We start from the raw sequence: 20943 nt of genomic DNA, 5'->3' as shown, positions 1-20943 counted from the left end.
GGAAGTAGTAATACTGCATAGCCTATGCATGTAGCTGTTCTTGACCGCTCAACAAATTTAAAGGCTGTTACATGCAAGTGGATGTTTCAGTTACACATAACTGTTAGGAGGCTCCAAAAGATGACAGCTTCCAGATGTATGAACCGACTGATCCATTTGTTTAGATTATGCACCACAGCTGATGCCTAGATTAGTGCTGGCTGGACAATGCTATGGGAGATTTGTCTGGTTTCCACAATGCCATGTTTATATTTCATTTGGATTTCTTCTTCAAAGCTGACCTCTCTATGACCTGTTGGAGCTGTGTCCACTAGGATGCTAGTTTTAATGTGCCTGCAACTGCTTTCCTTTTGGTGTCTAATGAAACATGTTCTCATTTTGACACTCATGGACTTTTATGCACAGTCCTTTTAACAGTGAATTACATTCTTCAACCTATGAGCACTCAGGTAAAACCACGCTTGTAAAGTTTTCTGCCCCACAGCTAGCTTTTTAAGAATATTCTGATTGGTTAAAACAGCTTTTTGGTTATAGACCTTCTGGGGCTGTTCCTTGTCAGGCACTTTTCTCTGGCATGTAAAGTTCACTCTTCCAGACTTTGCACAGTGCTTTTTCTTTCTACAGATGATGATGTGGATATTCCTGGTTCTAGCTGCTGTTTTTGGAGTTCAGCAGGAGCTGAAGTTCAGAATTTTACCAAGAAGTTAATTCTTCTTTGTGCCTACCATGCAGTTATACATGTTTTATCAGTCAACCTTATTTATCTTCAGTATGCCTTTGGTTCTCTTGGTTTCTCTAATCTCTCCTGCCTTGTGTTATGCAGAAGGTCTTTCCCTATTTTTGTTTGTCCCCTGCTTTACCTGGGCAATCCTGAAGGAATCGGTAGAACTCCCTGAGGGCTAAGTGACAGTTCTAGAAAAAGAAGTGTAGTCCCATGTCATAGTTCAGAAAAATAACAGAGAAATAAACTTTAATTATTACTTGCAGAAACCATGTGGTTTTCTACTATTGATGCTTTACTGGGGCAACAGAATCTCCAGATGATGCCTTATGACAGGAAGCTCAGCACTTTGAAGTATTATTTCTGCACTGAAAATGCATGCTCTTTTGTAATGGCCACTTTATTTCCATGCCTGTAAACTGAGGAGAGCAGGAAAACGTTTTGCTCACATTTTCATGATCTGTGCCATTCTATTATCCACTTACAGTGTGCTAAATACAACCAGTGAATACCCAACACAGTAAGCTATGCTCATCCTTGCAGTTAATTGAGTGACTTTGGCTTGGAATAATTTTTCATTGTCTGTTGCTCTAGAAACAGATGAAGGGAAGTTGCAAGAACTTAAAATTCGGAATTTAAAAATAAAAACTATTTTTCTTAATTAATTTTTTCCTGTGTAAACTTAATTTAATATCTGTAAATACAGTTTACTCGTTATTGGGTTTTTTCTCTGTTATTTTCATTCAGTATCACCTCAGTTGCTGTAAACATCCTGAATTTGGCAGAAGTGGTAATTTTGTGAGGTAAAAAGCCCTTTATGGAAACTGCTGACTGTACAGACATTTTGATGTATGGAGAATTTTAATTTTGGTTTTTAGAATGAATGTCTTGGCTTTAATTTCTGCTTGGTTTTGGAAAACTTAGTTATTTCAGTCCTTAAGCAAAATATCTTAAGAGGTAAGGAAATGAGCAGCACCATAACCTGACTCTTTCTGCAAATGTTCCTTTAGAGAATTGTACTGAACTTAGGTCCAGCTTCAAATAAACAAGTAATCATTGTCTATCTGAAACGTGTATTTCACTTGTGTGCTTAACAAAAGCTGAGTTTCAAGGTACATGCGCAGTGTTGTACACCCATGTACCTGAAGCTGGAACTGAGCCCTTGAACTGTATTAGAGTCTTCATTTACTACCAGCAAGATGAGCTCAAAGAAACAGCCTTGTTGTGTTTACCAGCCTGATGCATTTCTACTTTTCAGTCAGTAAGGAAAAGCTAAGTGCAACAAACTAGAAATGAACACTGTTTAGTCAAGTTGTATGATTTTTTTTTTCCCCCTTAAATCATTGCTTAAGGGCTTCTGGCCCCTAGCTCAGGAATCCTGCCCAAAAATGCCAGATGTATTACACAGTCAAGTATTGCAATGTAAATAGTGTTCTGTGCCATGAAAGCAGGGTGGTCCATCTCTTAGTTTAAAATAAAAAAAAAAAAAAAAAGAATAGGGAAAAATCCACACTCTCTGAAATAAGCACAGTAGTTGCAGTGTTATTTGTGTTTTTGGCTGCACAACCGGTATTTTGGAGCTGAAAGAACACAGATAAATTAGAGCTTTGGGCTGGTGGGTAATAATAACTGAAACTGAGATGCTAGAAAGCAAAATGTGTTGGCTGAGGCTGCCTAATTTAGTCAAATAGGCATGCAATAAGTAAAATATTAAAGTAAAGGCCATTGCTGACAGACAAAACCTGTTACTTCACCTTACTGTGAACAGCAGTCTCGTTCATATGGAAGCAGAGCGGACAAAAGATGGGAAGTAGAGAAGGCAGAGGCATAGGGTTCTTCTTGACCTCATGCTGTGTAATGGAAAGACTGGGTGTGTTACTGCATCTTTTGAGTATAAACATTGCTGAGCTCCTCTTGTTTTTAATTAAATGCCTTTTGCTGTATATTAACAATGACTTATCTTCCAGTGTGTGCTTATCTTCTTCAGATGCAGTAGTGGATATGGGAGGTTTATTTGCACATTTTTCCATTTTGTGTACAAACATGTAATTTCATAACTTTTACAACTAGTTGAAAGGAGATTCCACAAATCTGACCTGAAAGGAAATTGCCATGGGTGATGCAGTAATCAGATTTACGTTTGAGTTATCTGACAAATCTGTGAATTGCCATAGCTTCCTTGGGTGTGTGCAGAGGGGAAAGGTGTTACAGGAACTTACTTGTATGTGATAAACTGTATTTAAAAAGCTCCAGGAATGTAATCCCAATGCAGATCTCAGTGTAATCTCCTCAAGTGAGAAGAAAATTAAGCTTTAGGAACTCATGTAAACCTCTCCCTTCTTACTGACACTATAATAATGCAAAAAAGGACCCATATCCATTACACCTTTAAATTTTTCTTCCTAAGTTACACTTTCTGTAATGATTTAAGAAAAAAAAAAAAAAAAGGACACAGGTCCTTGAAAAAAAGGTATTTTCTGCACCAGTTTTCCCAGAGTGTGTTTCCTGTGCATTTATCTTATTTTCCTCTTGACGGGGACCTGATTCTGATTTCATTTACATCAGTCTTCATCTGTGGACTTCTTGAGGGGTTCCCATGCTCAGAAACAAGAAGCCCTTGCACTTTAGAAGCTGATGCTGTTTAAGTGGTAGATAATAGAAAATACGATATTCTAGTGCAAATTATTAAGACCAAGAAACAAAACTATAATTTGTTTAGTGTGACTTCCAACTGTAGATAAAAGCTAGCAACTTGAGAGAATTGTGTCAGGCATAAACATGTATTAACTGCTCTTTCTAGAGATTTGGGGAAATAGGATGACCTTTTTCTTTTTTCTTTTTTTTTTCTCTCTTTTTTTTTTTTTTTAAATAGGCTACAGTTTCACATGGCTTGCAAAAGAAATCTTTCTCCCTTTTTGTTTCCCACACCAATTGATTTATCATTTTGCTTGCAAGCAGACTTAGAATGTTAGGGCAGGAACACACTCACTTTTTTCTCGTAACTTTTTTGTTGCGGACCGAAACCAGTTGACTTGAATAAATTTTTCTGTGGTCTGAATGAAGCCAGCAACGTGGAAAAATCTTGCCATTCAGAGCCGTCTGAATGTACATTTCAGCCACACAGTAAGCTGTATTGGTAGGCAGTGGACTGCTAAATACAACCATTTTTCGCAGCAGAGAGTTAGACAGGTGATTAGCATAATTAGCACAGAGTAGGCTATACATATGGTAATGTTAAGTGTGTAAATGCCAGCTGCGGTGTAAAATTTATGTCAGGGGTCGACAGGGCTGTGCGAAAGTATTGTGTTACAGCTGCAGGTCAAAGCCTCCATTGCTTTACCCCCTTTTCTCTTGTTGGTGAATGCGCTAAACAGAAGAGAAAGACGGACAGAAATATAACAGATAAGGCTTTGATTGAACAGTCTGGTTCTGTGCAAGAGGGACTGCTCTTAAAAAAAAAAAAAAAAAGAAACACCCCAAAACCACGCACACGCATGCAAAGCAAAAAGCCCCCCTCGCTCACCGTGGGCTTCATTTTTGCACCAAGCTGGCTGCAAGAGTGTGGCTGTCTTTGGGCAATGTCATTATGATGGGGGAATCTTTGAGGGGGGAAGTATGAGGCTGGTAATTATGCTTTGAGGAGCAAAACTGAACAAAAACCTTTAATTCACCTTCTGCATTCCACCCCACTTTTTTTTATTATTATTATTATTTTTTAATGTCTCTGTTAGTTACTGCACTTAGGGGGCTAGGAATTAAATAGTCTTGAAGGTGACAGCATTATATGTAATAAAATCTCAACAGTGCAACAATCTTCAGGCTGCATGACTGGTTTCAGACGAAGTGCCAAAAAGTTCCTCTGTGGTTTTGTGTGTGGGTTGCTACACTTATTCCCCAGGTTCCTCCCACCTCCTAAACCACCGAATTCTTTATGAATTAAAAATGACTAATGCAGGTTTCTCGTTTTAAAGGAGCGCAGCATCTAGGGGTACACATCTTTTCAAACAGCTGGCGGGGAAATCTGTAAATCTCTTTGTTGCCATAAACTGTTCATTCATATATTTCACTTGCAATTTCCACCCCCACTCCCCCCTTTTGTATTTTTTTGTCGCCGGCTATAAGGAGTGGTGGTGTTGACAGAATATAGTTCACACCACACTGACCTTGTGATGAAACTTCCTCACAGCCGCAGGGGGTCCTTATGAATCAGCCCCTAATCCAGCTAATCCCGCTCGCAACAAAATCATGAAAGTGGCTCCCAGCGATGTGTGTTTCCCTGCACAGATGCAGCGGGAAGGGCCGGCGTTGGAAATGCATCGGCGCGGCGGCAGTGCCGTTCCTCGGGGCCGGGGGGCTGCCATTGTGCGCGGCCGGGCGCAGGGGCCGGTGCGGGGGCTGAGGGAGGCGGCGGGGGTTGCGGGGGGGGGGGCGGGATGAGGCGGGACGGGCACCGGGGGCGCAGCGCCGCGCTCGCGGCCGGTCGGGTCCTCCTTGTGCCGGGGAGGGGTGGGGGGGGATGGGAGGGGTGTGAAGGCGCTGGTGCAGAGAGGTTTGGAGAGGTTTACCGAGGTTTACCGGCGCGGTGTAGGGCCGCCCGTGTGCCCGCCACGGCTGCGGCGGGGGCGTGTCTCCGCCGTCCCTGGGGCTTCTGTGGTTGCCGTTTCGAAGCGAGAGCGGGCTGTTGTGGCAGTCTGGTGGGCTTGGCAGTGGAGTGACAATTACCTGCGTGACCAGAGTAGCCAAAAGTGGAAAATAAAGGTTGTGCTGTGGGGCGCAAACGTTTGGTCATTTGTTTCGGCTTGCTTTCCCCAGCTCGTGTTCTGCTTCGGAGTCAACTTGGCCATATGGTCACGCTCTGCGAGTGTCTGAGGGGAGTGAATCTCTGATGGGCATCCTGCACGACATGAAATGTGCTCCTTACTGGTCGGTGTGAATAGCAAGCCAACTATGAGAAATGGGCTTCCTGACAGATGCAGCGCTGTCTTGGGAGTTGGTGGCCAGTAAGAAATATCGTGGTGGGGGGAGTTGTGACAGGCAGCAGGTTCAGTGCTGGGGGGAGTGCTGACCTGACCTGATTGTGTCCAACAGTGAGAGCAGTTCTGCTTCAGTGCAGAGCCATTCAGAAGGAAGCTGCTTAGGCAACAACAGATGGTACAGCAAGCAGCTGGTAGGGCATACTTGAAAGAAACTGTACCCTGTTTCATAACATGTTCATTCCTTTAGTTTTTCTGGGTGCGTTTTGTCATCTCCTAAAAGTGCTATTTAGGAAGTGGTTTGCTGCCCCTTTAAAACAAAAAAAAAATCGCATTCAAATTTTGTGCTACTCCACGTACAGATGAAATTTGTGCTATCCCAGGAGTACAGATGAAAAGACTTTAAAATGCTGCTTTTAACCACACAGGAAAACAATTACATATTTGAGGAAAGGGCACTGAGAGGTTAAATGAAAAGTTGGGCCTAGAGGAAAGCTGACTGCTGTGGAACAACACAGCAAATTGTTTTTAACGTATTACCCAGCAGAAGCTCTTATTCAAGTTAAAGTAACTTAACACAATTATATTCAGCTGTTCTGAAATCCTTAGGTTTTAAGCCTTGAAGCCCCTTACACACTCTTCTCAGCAGAACTGGGAACATAGTCACTTTCACGCACAACTGAGGATTTTGGCCTATTACAAAAGTGTGCTCAAATGTTTTCTTAAATTACTGAAAGATAAAAATTCAGCTTTAATGATCCTCAGCGGGTGTGAACTGTTAGATGACCATAAACTGTTGGAGAGTCCTAATTATCTGTATTAGCAGTGTACCCTCACTGTAGGCCATCTCCCTGATGCATAGGAAAAAAGCAGAGTCTAGAGTCCTTTATTCCATTGCTACTTCAGCCAGAAAATTCAGTAGCTGGGTTTCTCCACCAAAAGCTGTGGCTTAGCTCTGACCTGAAGGGACCGTGTCTTCAGAAGAAAGGATAGTTCGCTCTCCAAGCCCATTCATTCCTCAGTCTCTTTGTTGGGATGGTCAACAAGGATGCCAATTGTGATGGTGCTTTTCTATAATGTGGACACCTGCCCACTAGGAAATGGACTGAGACCACCAACTCATTTCACATAAGCTCGCAAACAGCTGTCAGATGGTAAACAACTTGTGGTCACTATTGTTCCTGGCTGGATTAGAACCAGTGACCCAGAGGTGAACAGCTCGTATCCTGTTACCAAGGACATGTGTCGCAGCTCAGTAAGCAGCTACTGCGCTTTATATTTAATTGGAAAGTTCTGAATTGCCTGTACCAGTTTTGTGTATTATCGAACATTCAAAGCTGCTTGCCTAGTTGGGGGGTTTGGGTGTGTTTTTTTTTTTTTTCTTTCCTAGTTTGTACTGTTCAATTTATTCATTTTGGTTGGTGTTTTTTTTTACTGTACTTCCCTGGTTTCTCAACCCAGAGGGGCACCAAACCAGAAATGCATCAAAATGGTCGAAATTTTTTAGCAAACTGTTTTATCAAACTAGAAATAGTAATCTTCTGCCTGTGGGCAATACAGATGCATGCATGTAAAATCAGCTTTTATTTGATTTTTAGAAAAAAAAGGTTTTAGCTCCTAAGATTGCAGGGAAGGTTTCCCACTACAGACTGAGGCAGCTGTTGTTGGGCTGCCTTCCTGAGTGTGCAGGCAGCTTTGTGTCCTTGTCACAGCTTTAAACTTTGTCAAACTGTGACAGAATGAAAAGCCATCTTTGATGTGTGTTTTTATTTTTGCTATTCATAATCATGTCAGCATTAATGAAATTTATAACAGCAACACTGGAGTCATCCCCAGCATGTGTGAGAAGTAACTTAACTCGTATCATATGATGACTTGGGAGATAAAAAGCAGCCTTTTGAAGTGCTTTGTTGTGGTGGTGGTGGGGGTTAATGGTAACTTCTTTGCATTTGTAGGCCACAGTCTTTTATCTTTTTTTTTCTTTTTTTTTTTTTCTTTTTAAAGCAAAACCAAAGACCTGGTGTTACCTGATTCTCAGTGTGACTCGAAATGGTTGAGATGGTCACATTACTTCTAGGTTTTTCTGAGAAGTCAGTGGTGCTAAAGAGAGGTAGAAGTTAGTGAAATATTCACACTGGGATGTGATGATGTTCTAGACAGACTGTCCTGTAGACATTATACTGGAGGAGGAGTGTAGAATGCCCAGCTGGGCATTGGGAAGGGAGTTGGTAGGGCGCAGACTATCTAACCCTGGGCAGGCACAACCATCGCTACTCCACATGAGCTGTACTACTGCAGTTGGGTGTATTCAACAGAGGAAACCTACACACAGTGTGGAATTTCTGACTTGCTCTTGGCCACTGCTGACACAGATCACATGATAAAGATGACAGTTTTTCATTGAGAGGTTGCACAGCCCATTGAATGACCGTGTAACCTCTTTAAGGTGCTGATTGCTTGTGTTCCCCCCTCCGCCCACCTTGTTCTAGCTCTTTTAACATCATAGTTTCTCAATGGTCAATTTTGGTCACTCTCAATCAAGTCTTTATTTTGCATAGTTAGACAAATGAGCAGAAAAAAAAATCATTGCAGGAAGCAAAAACTTTTTTTTTTTTAAATAAATATTGTAATCCTGATAGATGCATGAGAGCCATCCTAAGCATCGTTAGAATATCAGATACATCAAGTATTTGATAATGGCATACTGTCAGGAGTTGAAAAATGCAGAGATCAGTCATGTAAACCAGTAGTTCTGACTTCGCAAGTAGACAGCATTTTAAAAATTTAAAGAATTGGACATGCTAACCAGGATACTTAGAAAGGTGCTGTCTTCCCTGCTCTTCTGTCAGGATGCTAACTAATACTGTCTGTGTGCAGAAAAACTATATTGTGTTGCTGACAAAGAGCAGCACAGACAAGCTTGAACATCCGAGAGAACGTGAAGACAGAGCTCCCTAGAGAGCAACAGGAAGCTTTAAATCAAAAGGCCATTATTTTTCTGTGCCCAGTAAGAGGCAGGGTAATCTTCATATCTGCCAGAGGACTTCAGCTCTTTATCTCGGTTTCTTTATAGGAGGTTTCAGTCTTGTGTGAGTAGTACTTGGCTGCTGTGTTTTGTTCTCACGAGGTCTGTGCTCCTTTATCAGTAAAAATGGAAATTGTCATTGCTGTCATTAGGTACTGCCTGCTGCTGTATGGCAGGTGTGAACATTTCCAGTGCTGGCAGACTGTTAGGACAAGGAGGCAAAGCTGTGGCTGACTGGCTTACCTGCACATCATTGCAACAGACTGAAACTAGTTTCATTGGGTAGCTTTTGAGAAGAGCTGTAGGTGCATGTGGGAACGGCACAAGGAGGAGCTCAGCAGGAGTGGAGAAGGAAGACCTCACCAGCAGTAAAAGTTGAGGGAGGTAGGGTAGGTTGCTGTGGAGAGAAGCATGAAGACCTTCCGTGGTTCCCATCCCAGGAAGGAGAAGGTGCTGAATAGAGAGAAGGCAAGTTGTCCACAGCTTTCCCTGGCACTCACCCAGACTGGAGTGGAGGGCTGCCTGGTCTCCTTGCAAGTCTGGGCTCCTCTTGCCGTTCTCTGCACACTGCTGCTTTTTGAGTTGGTTGGTAGAGGTTCAATCTCAGGTGAACTACATTAGGATATTATTTTCAGGTTTTGTTTTTATATGGTATTTGAGTCATTAAGGGCTTTTATTTTCTATTTCTATTTGGTTCATGCTGTGGAAATAACAGATACTGCGCATTGCAGAGCTTGCCTGCATTGGCTATTGCTCAGACCATCATCTGAGCATTGTAAGAGGTACTAATCTACGTCTCTGATTTATCAAAAAGGGTCAGCAGCTCTTGGAGGGATTAAATGAAAGCATTGTTTGTGTGGGCTGGCCATGATTATTGGATGCATACATGATTTTATTGCTTTGAGGGATCACTGGTGGAAGGTTGGGCTGGATTGCTTTAATGGTGCACATATACAGTCTTGGAAGAATGAGGAAGATGGTGTTGCTCAAAGCAAGCAGAAACATATCTGTCCCCCGTGAGTGCTGAAGTGGAAACCGCTTGAAGCCCATAGTCTTCAGAAGGGAGGTTGTCCAGAAAATTTTACTCTGTTTACTCACCCCAAGCTTGTCATAGAAGAACTTGGGCTCCAAAACCAACAGGTATTTCTGGAAATCTTGGCTTTGGTTTCTCAAAGTTTGTCTTCCATATTGATTGGCCAACATTTTTATCCAAAGTATTTGGCTTTGTGGAATGTTCTTTTAGAGAACTTGTTCTCTACTAAGCTACTTGTTGCACACTTGTGCACAAAGTAACTGTTGAGTAGAGGTAGTGTTCAGGTCTTGGGGGGGGCGGGGGATATAACAAAACCTCAGGCTATATGTTGCAATTCCAGTAACCTGAAGTGAAACATTGTAAGACACTCTGAAAAATATTTCATGCCTTTTGAGCAACTAGACAGTAAATTCACAGGGTGTGCTTTTTGGCTGTCACTCAAGGCTTGTTTTAGGTTAGATGTCTTAGTGTATCATAGAATCACTGTGGTTGGAAGGGACCTCCAGAGATCATCGGGTCCAACCCCCCTGCCAAAGCAGCTGCCAAAGCAGCTCCCCAGCTCATATTGCACAGGCAGGCATCCAGACGGGTCTTGAATATCTCCAGAGAAGGAGACTCCACCACCTCCCTGGGCAGCCTGTCCCAGGGCTCTGTCACCCTCACTGTGAAAAAGTTCTTCCGCATGTTGGTGTGAAACTTCCTGTGCTCCAACTTGCAGCCATTGCCCCTTGTCCTGTCTCCACAGACCACTGAAAAGGGGCTGGCTGATTCCCCCTGCATCCCATACTTACGATATTTATAAATATTAGTAAGGTCGTCCCCCGCGTAGTCTTCTTTTCTCACGGCTGAACAGTCCCAGCTCACTCAGCCTTTCCTCATAAGGGAGATGCTCCAGGCCCCTAATCATCTTCGTAGTCCTTCTCTGGACTCTGTCCAGGAGATCCCTGTCTTTTTTATATCAGGGACCCCAGAACTGGACACAATGCTCCAGGTGGGGCCTGACCAGGGCAGAGTAGAGGGGGAGGATCACCTCCTTTGACCTGCTGGCCACACTCCTCCTGATGCACCCCAGGATCCCATTGCCTTTCTCAGCCACCAGGGCACACTGCTGGCTCATGGCCAACCTGTTGTCAACCAGGACCCCCAGGTCCTTCTCCACAGAGCTCTTCTCCAGCAGGTCATCCCCCAGCCTGCACTGATACAGACGGTTGTTCCTTCCCAGGTGCAAGACTCTACACTTGCTTTTGTTGAATCTCATCTGGTTTCTCCCTGCCCAGCTCTCCAGCCTGTCCAGGTCTCGCTGGATGGCAGCGCAGTGTTCCTGCGTGTCAGCCACTCCTCCCAGCTTTGTATCATCGGGTACTTGCTGAGGGTTGATGCTATTCCCTCATCAAGGTTGTCAATGAAGATATTAAACAGGACTGGATCCAACACTGAGCCCTGGGGAACACCACTAGTTTACAGGTCTCCAGTCAGATTCTACTCCACTGATCACCACCCTCTGAGCTCGGTCCGACAGCCAGTTCTCAGCCCACCTCCCTGTCCACTCATCTATCCCATGCTCTCTCAGCTTTGCTGTCAGGATGTCATGGGAGACAGTATCAAAGGCCTTGCTGAAGTCAAGGTAGATGACATCCACTGCTCTCCCTCCATCTACCCAGCTGGTGATGAGATCATAGAAGTCTATGAGATTGGTCGAGCATGAGCTCCCCTTGATGAATCCATGCTGACTACTCCTCATGACCTTCTTCTCTTCCAATTGCTTGGAGATGGCATCCAGAACAAGCTGTTCCATCACCTTTCCGGGGACAGAAGTGAGGCTGACTGGCCCCTAGTTGCTGGGATCCTCCTTCTTGCCCTTTTTAAAGACTGGAATGACATTGGCTATCCTCCAGTCTTCAGGCACTTCTCCTGTTCTCCCAAGACCTGTTGAAGATGATAGAGAGCGGCTCAGCAGTCACCTCCACCAGCTCCCTCAGCACACATGGATGCAAAGAATATGGAAAGCTTCATGAATTTGTGTGTAGTGCAAGTCAGACTTACTCTGGAGACTACTCTGTGTGGAAGGGGCTGCAGTTCCTGGTGGTGGACTCCAGAGTTCTTTATAGGCATGTTAATGTAGCACCATGTAAATTTTGAATGCTAATTTTAAGATTGGTGTAGGTCAGAGAGTACATGAGCAGAACAACCCAGTAACTTCAAAATGTGAGCAAGTCAGTGGACAATTAGTAATTGTGCCAATGAAAACAAATAGGGTTTCGGTCATGTCATTGGAGGGTGCATCAATGTTGTGCACATGTATGCTAGAGGCAAGCAACTTTGTTTTTCTGGGTGCTTCTCAGTTAAGATGCACTGAAACATTTTAATATGTGATGACTGAGATGCTGGGACTGTGACCCCAGTGCTTGGTAATGGGATCTAGGCCCTTTCACCTGTAGGTCATGGGTTCAGGTCTGCCTCAAGTTAAGAATGACTAAAACTTGTTACCACCTGACAGCTGTTCATTGCTCTTGGGGGAGGGAGATATAGTGGTCCTTACATAGTTCTTAGCAACCCAGCTTCCATACTGACAATTACTGATCTCTTCAGGCCCTTCAGAAGGGCAAAGAATTTAGTGCCTTGACCAGCTTCCGTTCAAGTCAGTGAAATTTAGGAGGAGCTGCAGTGTGTTTCGTGGTATGGGGTGATAACTTGCTCAAGGCAAATCTCATGTGTTCTGGCAAAGAGCTAAGAAGGAACCTGTGGGTACTGAGGAGAGGAGGAATGGGAAGACACTTTCCCCTTTGCTGGAGCAAAACAGGTTTTTAGCAAGAACTGGTACTCAGCAACAAAGATGCTGTCAGAAAAACTGTCTCATGTTGAACACTGGCCTTCAAATGTATTACTGAGATTTAGAAACTGATACATTGAGAAACAGTGCCAGGACACTGGTGTTATTGCTTTGGTGTGGGTTTGGTGGTGTGGGTTTTTTTGTTGTTGTTTTGTTTTGTTTGGTGGTGGCTGGGGTTTAGTTTTTGGGTTTTAGTTTTATTTATTTGTCAGCTAAATTATACAGATGGCATAGCATCTCATTTCTAGTAGGCAGAGACTCAGAATCTGATGGCAGTGCTGGAAGGATAATACACAAACTGCTGCATTGTGTTACCAGCAGCCATGAGACAATGTACTGATCTGTTATTTAAATCAGCATTTTTGCTTGTGGGAATCTGTGCCACCAACTCAGCCATCTAGTCACTAAATCATAAGGAGTCATGTAATGAAAGACTCGAATGCCGTCAAGTGGCTTTTGGTAAAGGAGAGTGATGTGTGGACTTTATTATCAGAATATTAAAGTGAAATAGTTCTGTCTGATATGGAATAAAATGGGAAGTGCTGTACTATATGCCATCTATACAGTTCAAGTCGGTAGCATTTTGACTGTAAAATGCTTTTATCATCACCAAGTACAAGGAGAAAAGAGCCTGCAAAGGAAAACCAGAAAATGCTAGGATTTGGTTCATTGTTTTTGTTTTCCATGACGTCAGTTGTCCTACAGTGTGGAAGTCCTGTGCTGACTGTAATGCAAGTTGGGGTTTGGGTTTTTTTTTTTTTTTTTCCTTTTGCAAACGTGAGGAATGACTTTCTGCATTGTGTGCAAGTGTTAAGTATAGTATTGTGTATCTTCAGCACAGTGAAGCCAGAAGCTTCAGGAACATTTCAGTGACACTTTTTGTGGTTTCTCTCAAAGTTTTTTGCACCAGCTGTGGATAATCTGGGGGGGGGGGGGGGAGCAACAAGAGTGCGTGATTTTTAAAAGGTGAATATTCAGCTGCTTGTGGAGGCTTAAGATCTCTGGGCAGCCTCCAGTGAGTTTTGCAAACATTCAACTGAAATAAAGGAAAATGTATCTGGTAGAAACTTCAAAAATTATTTTTTGCCTTCCATTTTGCTCTTTATTATTTCTGATACATTGAAAGAGGCCACTGATGTATCTGCTTGCATCTGGCCGGTTCGTATGTTTTCACGTTGTCTGGCTTTGGCAGCCAGAGTTTTCCTCTACAATCTACATTTAGAATTTCTTTGTGTCTGAGTGTTACATTGTGTGAAGTGTCTGCGTTTGCCTGTGGTGTTATCTTTACTGTATTTGGCTGAAGAAACGTTAATAACGGACCCATCAAAGGAACGATTAAGTGGTGAAACGCATTAAGAACGGGGATCTGCTGCTGGGTGCTGGAGGGTGCGCCCGCCTTCTTGGGTGGTTTTGCTATTCCTGCTTCGAATGTTAAAAGGGGAAGAAAACAGCTTCTGTTCTGATGACTGACTTGTGTGATGCAATTTTGATTAGCTAAATCTGCCTTGTTCAGTGAAGTTAATGTGGTTTGACAGGACCTTGATTAGGAAGCAATCATTTCTGTTGACAGTAAACAGTTGGTCACTTTCAGCAGAGATAGGAATGCCGCCCTTTGTTTGCATGAAGTATGATTTGTTGTTTCGAGTCCTGGTTAAATTCAAAAGGAAAGCATGGGTGGAATGGGAGAGAATATAGTACCAGGACTAGAAGTTTATGGTAGACTCCACAGTCCTCATAAAATTGGGGCTTTATTGTCTTGGCTAGCATTGAGACACAAAAGAAGGAGAGACGCATTTTGTCTTTGGAAGCGCTTGCTGGTTCCAAGGCATACGGATTAGGATAACTGCTCCCTTACCCCCCACCCCATTTTCCTGGAAGACAAAGCAAAATTTATTAGTTTACCATGGAGTGCTGGTTATTGGAGAAAGATGGCAGTGAGCAATGATTGTGAGCCTGATCAGTGAAAGTATTTTTAGAGTTTAACTCTTGATAAAAAAATAACAATAGCTTTTTGGTACCTTGTATATGTAGTGTCAGTGGTTGTATGTACTCTCACTGTAGTAAGAGGAACGTTAAGTTGCAAAGGGACTCTAGGTGAGGAAGTTGTATTTAAATTTAGGGTTTTTTTTTCCTTGCTGTGAGCTGATAGCTGTTTCTTGGTGTGAAGGCAGTAATGCCACATGTGGCGGGTGGAAAAAATGGAGTGTGTTGTGGAAACACTTATTTCTTCAAAGAACTCTTGAACTAGAAATTAAGCAATGCTTCGTGCCAGAATGACTGTATGGTTTAATTGTTGAGGGTCTCATTCTGACAGCTTTATCCGTGCAGGGGCCCAGCTTCTTGCCTGGTGGTCCTTTTAGCCAGGACCTGGGGAGGGTGAGGGGGAATGTGGGGGTGGGGTTATGGGTGTGTTGAGGGCCTAAGTGATTGAAAAAGTATGTCCCTGTTCAGGCTTGGGAACATCATCTCCCACACTGCCAGCTGATGCAGTACGGCCTAGGAAGAGATAGATATACATGCCTCATTTCTGTTCACACTGTTGCAGAACTACACCTTGGCAGTAGTTCAGATCACCAGTGCCAAGCTGACTGGGACTGAAAAAAATGTAACAAATTAGACCAGGTCTGTAGCTTGGATTTAGCAGAGCCGTAAAGGTAATAAATTGCAAAGGATGGAAACAACATGTTGGTGGTGTTCTTGTCCTCCTCATCTGGATGTGGTCTTGATTCAGCTAATAGGCTGAATTAATTGACCCCCACCTCCCACATGCATTTGCTAGAGAGACTACGGGGGAGGTTATATAAAGTATATGAACTCTAGCTGAATGCTTTTTTTGTAGGAGGGAAGATAATTTTCCATTCTTACGTAATATTTTCTGGCAAGGCAAATTGAATATGGCTCCCTCTAGAGCCTGCTGACTTTGCAGTCTCCCTCTGCCTTTTTCTTTTTGTGCCCCCCTCTTTTTTTTCCGTGCCCCTCCCTCCCCCCCTCAGTGTTTTAATATGGAGCACACCCTGCAGCTCACGTGGGTTTAAAAACAGATGTTGTGAATGAATGATCTCCTGCATCGCATGTTGCACAGGTACTGGACCACTGGTGTAAATGAGCTGTAGACAGTCTTTTCTGCTGCACTCAAAACTGCACCCCTGTACTTGAACTTGGGACTTTTTTATTTAAGGCTGAAAGAAGTACTCATGCTCACTTACTCTTTCCTTCCCTTTTTTAAAGTGAAGAGAAACATTCTCCTTCTGCCTTTGCCAAATTATTTAGGAGAAGAGTGTAAATTAAAGCCATTTATCCTGAAATGTGCTATTGGAGCAGACTGTTTATACAAGTGTAAGAAATTGTAACAGAGTATTTGGTCTGGTCTGCAAGGAAAAGGGCTTTTTTTTTCCTTCTTTTTTAATTTTTACATACGGGATATTGGTCATAACGTAGAAAAAAACTGTTTGAGGCACTAGTATTTTAATGAAGAATATGGGTTTTGTTGCAGTGTTACTGAAATAAAATAGTTACTAGTTTTTAGAATTGTACAGTGATCAATTTGAGACAGAATTGACAGTCCATGAACAGCATCAAGTTTTTCTGACTAGAGAGTGCTCGTCAAGCGAATCCAGAATAAGCAGGTACTGCCTAATACAAACCTGTTGATATTTATCCATTAGTTGGTGGACGAGTGAGTCAGGAGTTAAATTACACACGGCAGAAGATTGGAGAAGAGGCCATGTTTAACCCCCAGCTCATGATCCAGACTCCACAGGAAGATGGTGCTAATGTACTAACAACAGAAGCACTCCGGCAGCACCTTGAGTCTGCGCTTCAGGCCAGCAGAGTACATGTGTATATGTACAACAGGTAAGGGGAAAAGCCAGAGTTTTCCTGATCATCATCCATCACATAAGACTGAGCATATGCTTCCCTCCATGCATTTTTAGATGGTTAGGGCTTTAGAACCTTCCCTTTAGGAGGGTGTTTTGTTTTGAGCACCACTGGGTTTTGGTCGTTGACATCGTGGTGTGATAGCAGTGACGTGTTGGCTTTTAACAGATAAGACAGGTAGGTGGTGTTGGAAGAGATTCTGCAAGTGTGCTCCTTTGAGTGTCCAGCCTTTGTCTTGGTTCTTGGTAAAGGAGTGATGTCTGTACACTTAAGCATAGGGCAGGATGAGTGAGATTCCTAGCATTGAAAATCCTTACATGTTAGAGCTGAATTCAGTTGCTGACACCATCACGGGTACGTAATGACTGTGAACAGCAGCACAGGTTGCTATCCTTCCAATAGTTTGGATACAAGTGGAAATGCAGACCTGTGGGAAATGGTAGTGGTTGGAATCATAGTATTCAACAAAACAAACATAATAGAGTTGGACTTCAGATTTCTCTGTGCCTGCACTGAAGGTTGGGAGTTGTGTGTTGTCCAACAAAAAAAATAAAACCAAAGGTGCACCTTAGGAAAGTACAAGCTTTGGGCTAGTGAGATGTCTACCTGAAAAGTGGTTCCTCCAGGGTTACTACTTACATGATAATGTGCAAAGGGATGCTGCCTATGTGGCATGAAGCCCTGTCTTTTCAGCACATCCAACTGATGCCTGGGGGAACTAATGCCAAGGCTCCAATTATCTTTTACTGATCTCCTGCCTAGTCTAAGGCGTTAGAAGTCATGGCAGTAGAAGTTGTAACACAGATGAAAAAGGAAGGTAGACATCCTAATGGTTTCTTTTCTCCTGCATGTGTGGGTCAGCTGGGAATATTCTAGTCCTCTCATCTAGAGCTGGCCTCTCATCCATGTCAATGAACGACACCTTAAGTCACAAGGATTCTCATTTATACACAGATGGGTCTCTGTCCCTTCAATGTGTGTTGACTAGCCTGTGCATCCAAAAGCAGCTCCATTATTTGTCACCACTTTTACAGGGTGTGATTGTAACTAAAGCAAATGGCTCCTCTGCAACTACAGAACTGCAATGCGTCTGCATTGTTGTTGGGTGTGGTGTGTCTGCAGTGCTGAGTGATACTCCCCTTTCTCAATGTTTTGCTGCCCGATGCTGATATATGTATATAAGGTTCAATTTTAAATTTAAAAAATACTTAAAATACAGCTTTTCAGTAATTGTGCAAGAAAAAAATACTTGGTTCTTATATTTCTTACAGACAGTGGAAATTGGAACATTTGTGTTACAAATCAGGAGAACTTATCACAGAAGCAGGTTACATGGACCAGGTATGTATAGCAGACAGTTAGTTATTAGATTTAGGCATTCTCATGATTCAGCATGTGCTGCTTTGATTATATTCTAGTATAACAGTTTTTCCTTTTTTGATTTTGACAGATCATAGAATATCTTTATCCTTGCTTAATTATCACTCCTTTGGACTGCTTTTGGGAGGGAGCAAAGCTACAGTCAGGAACTGCCTATCTATTGTAAGCATGTTTTTTAATAACTTTCTGGTCTGACTGATTTTAATTGTTTAATAGTGTATGATTATTTTCAGCTTCATTCTCATTGTTTATTTGGGTTCTGGTTTAACAGAAAAATAAAAGTATATTGTCTCTGCAGAAAGTACACATGGGGTTTTGTTTGGTTGTTTTTGGGTTTTTTTCATTGAATAAAGATTTTCCAGTTTATAAGAGATAGTTTCTAGACATTGATTTCAATCCTATGTTATTTTTCCTGTTCTCCTAGCATGCAAAGTAAAATACTAGCTCTTAATTCAAGCTTTAAGAATTTTACACCCCCACCCATCCCCCCACCCCTCCCACCCCACTTTTTTGTTTGGTTGCTGTTGGGGTTTTTCTCTTGTAAAATACAAAAGCATTGGCTGACTAGGAATTTTATTCCTAAGAAAATGTCTTTATGTCTTTGGTTAAATCTTAGGTCTTCCTAAGGAATAAAGAACAAATCCTTTGCTTAGGAGATGATTAAAGAAACCATATAATATCTTTTATGGGTGGTTTCTCACAATTTACAAGTGATATTATATGCCCTGAATCCTTTAAAGAGTTAATTGTTAATCTGTGCAGGCATTTTGTGTTAATTATGCAAGAGTTAGCATTTGAGTTATTGTTTCTGTCTTGGTTTGCATGTCTCTGTAAAAGCAATTTGCAATGGCCATCTCCTAACCTTTAGTGTACAGTTTTAGATGGGGAAATAAGGGGGTTTGTGTTTTCTGGTTGGGAGATTCAGAATAATGACTTAAGCCTGGTTAAGCAGATACAGTGTGGTTTGAACCACAGAATAAGGCAGCCAAAAGCCTTTCTAGTCTGTCAACATCACAAATTCAGAAGTGGGGGGTGGGAGACGTGACAGTGATAGTGGTGACAGCCATGGTAGCAGGAAAGCTTCATGGTTGATAGTCAAGCTGCCAGGGCATTTGAAGGAGCGCAGTATTGTAATAGATAAACAAAGATCAGCTATATTGATTGATTACATTTGCAAGATGATTATTAGACTGGCAAGAAGTAATCTGATACTATGAGAAAGGCTTTCTTTCCTTAGTCCTCTCCTTTCCCTCTCCCCTCCCCCTCTTCTTTGAAGCAGCAGTTGGATGCTTTTTTTGTTATTTAGGTGCCTGTTGATTTGTTTTGCTTTGCTTGTATTTTTAACCTACGAATATTCCATTTTACACAAAACCTTTTTAAGAACTGAGTACTTTTGCTAAAATTACAGCTGGGCTGCAAGAAAAGTACGTAAACAAATATAATTAAAACATGTCTTACGTTCTATGAAACAACCTCACCAGAAAAGGTTTTAACTTGGGAAAAAAAAAATCAAACTACATTGTTTGTGCAAATACGAGTTTTAAAATATGCTTGTTTTGGTAGGTCTTTTGTCTTTCTTTGATGTGTGTGAGTGTGTCATTTTCTCTTGATTTCTCTTGCAGAGGGAAGCCTCCTTTGCAGTGGATCAACTTTGACCCCTTAGAATTCTTGGAAGAGTTAAAGAAAATAAACTACCAAGTGGAGAGCTGGGAAGAAATGCTGAATAAAGCAGAGGTTGGTCATGGTTACATGGATCGACCCTGCCTGAATCCTGCTGATCCCGATTGCCCAATCACAGCTCCCAATAAAAATTCCACCAAAGTAAGTTTGCTTGTCCTTGTGCCTATCTTTTCAAGGGAAGCTAGGGTGCAGGGAGAAGTCAGAGGAGAGAAGAAGGTGTCATTTTTTTCCAAGCAATATATTGTTCATATTCTTGAGTGATGTCATCTTTCTCTTCTTGTTATGTGTTACATGCTGTATACTGTTAGACAGTAATCACAAACCTTCCTTCATGCTGTGATGCAATACTTAATCCTGCATATTTAGAGTGAGACCATGGTTGTCAGCTACCAGCCTGGTGAGGCAGTGTGGTGACATGGCATTTCAGCAAACCTGATGCCTCAGACAGGCGCAGCTACTGCTGGAATACAGCTGCAGATATACTAACACCACACAGCAAAGCCTTCCTTCAAGTTGCATCAGTTTTGTTGATTTTTGTGGAGAATTTGAAGTCATGGTCCCCAATTCTATGTATCTTTTTATCAATTGTGCCATGCTTTGGAGAAATTGCCATCTGGTCAATAAGTATCTGGCTGAGTTGTTCAACGTGATTTGTTGAATGTATTTCTCTTGGCAGACCTCCTAGGTCATCTTTAGTATCTGTTATTCTGGTACTCTGGGTGTTGAGTCCTCTGAAGTTATGAATCTGATTAATCACTTCTTTACAACTTTTTCTAGCCTCTTGATGTAGCCCTTGTTTTGAGTGGTGGATGCTATGGACTGTCAAGAAAATACATGCATTGGCAGGAAGAGCTGATTATAGGTGGTACAGTCAAGAACAGTTCTGGTAAACTTGTCAGGTAAGCAAACGTTTAAAGAAAATTTCAGTTTATCTTTGTTAGAGTCTGGGTGTTGGGGCACAGAGGGAGGGTGATGGAAAGTCTACTGCCCTTCATGTGTTTCACAAATCACATACTTCAAGAGAACATACTTCAAGAGAATCACAGAATTGTAGGGGTTGGAAGGTACCTCAAGAGATCATTGAGTCCATCCCCCAAAAGAGAGTTTTAGAGTCAGTTGTTTAAATTTAGGGAGATGTCATTGCTTCCTGCTTCTAACCTCTGAATGACAGTGTATGTTGCTTGGAAAGAAAACCTTTTCCTGTTGTTCAGAATGTATGTATGAAAGCATCCAATAGTGTTTAAAGCACTGAACACCTTTGATCACGTTTTAAAATGTGATTAAAGGAAAAAATGGGAAAAGTAGTTTGGGTAATGTGCTCACTCGTTTGACTTTTCTCAGAATTCCAAAATCTCAATTGAACTTTTTGTGCAGCATCAGTATAGAGAACAGTCTGTATTTATGTCCCTATATCCTGAATTC

General features: G+C 42.2%; 1 protein-coding gene across 1 annotated transcript in view; it reads left to right on the top strand.

Annotated features, from left to right (window-relative positions):
* Positions 1-20943, top strand: part of PTCH1 (patched 1) — a gene marked incomplete at its 3' end in the record, with an annotated part of 65543 nt that overhangs the window by 9134 nt on the left and 35466 nt on the right. Inside the window, exons 3-7 of the mRNA XM_084278648.1 lie at positions 16248-16437; positions 17733-17802; positions 17912-18003; positions 19464-19662; positions 20299-20420. Coding sequence (XP_084134774.1) covers positions 16248-16437; positions 17733-17802; positions 17912-18003; positions 19464-19662; positions 20299-20420 — 673 coding nt within the window. The remainder of the gene's footprint in view (positions 1-16247; positions 16438-17732; positions 17803-17911; positions 18004-19463; positions 19663-20298; positions 20421-20943) is intronic.

This window comes from Gallinula chloropus (genome assembly GCF_964237585.1).
Source record: "Gallinula chloropus genome assembly, chromosome: Z".
Taxonomy (NCBI): domain Eukaryota; kingdom Metazoa; phylum Chordata; class Aves; order Gruiformes; family Rallidae; genus Gallinula; species Gallinula chloropus.
Note: the sequence above shows the minus strand (reverse complement) of the source record. Positions and strands in the feature narration are given on the sequence as shown.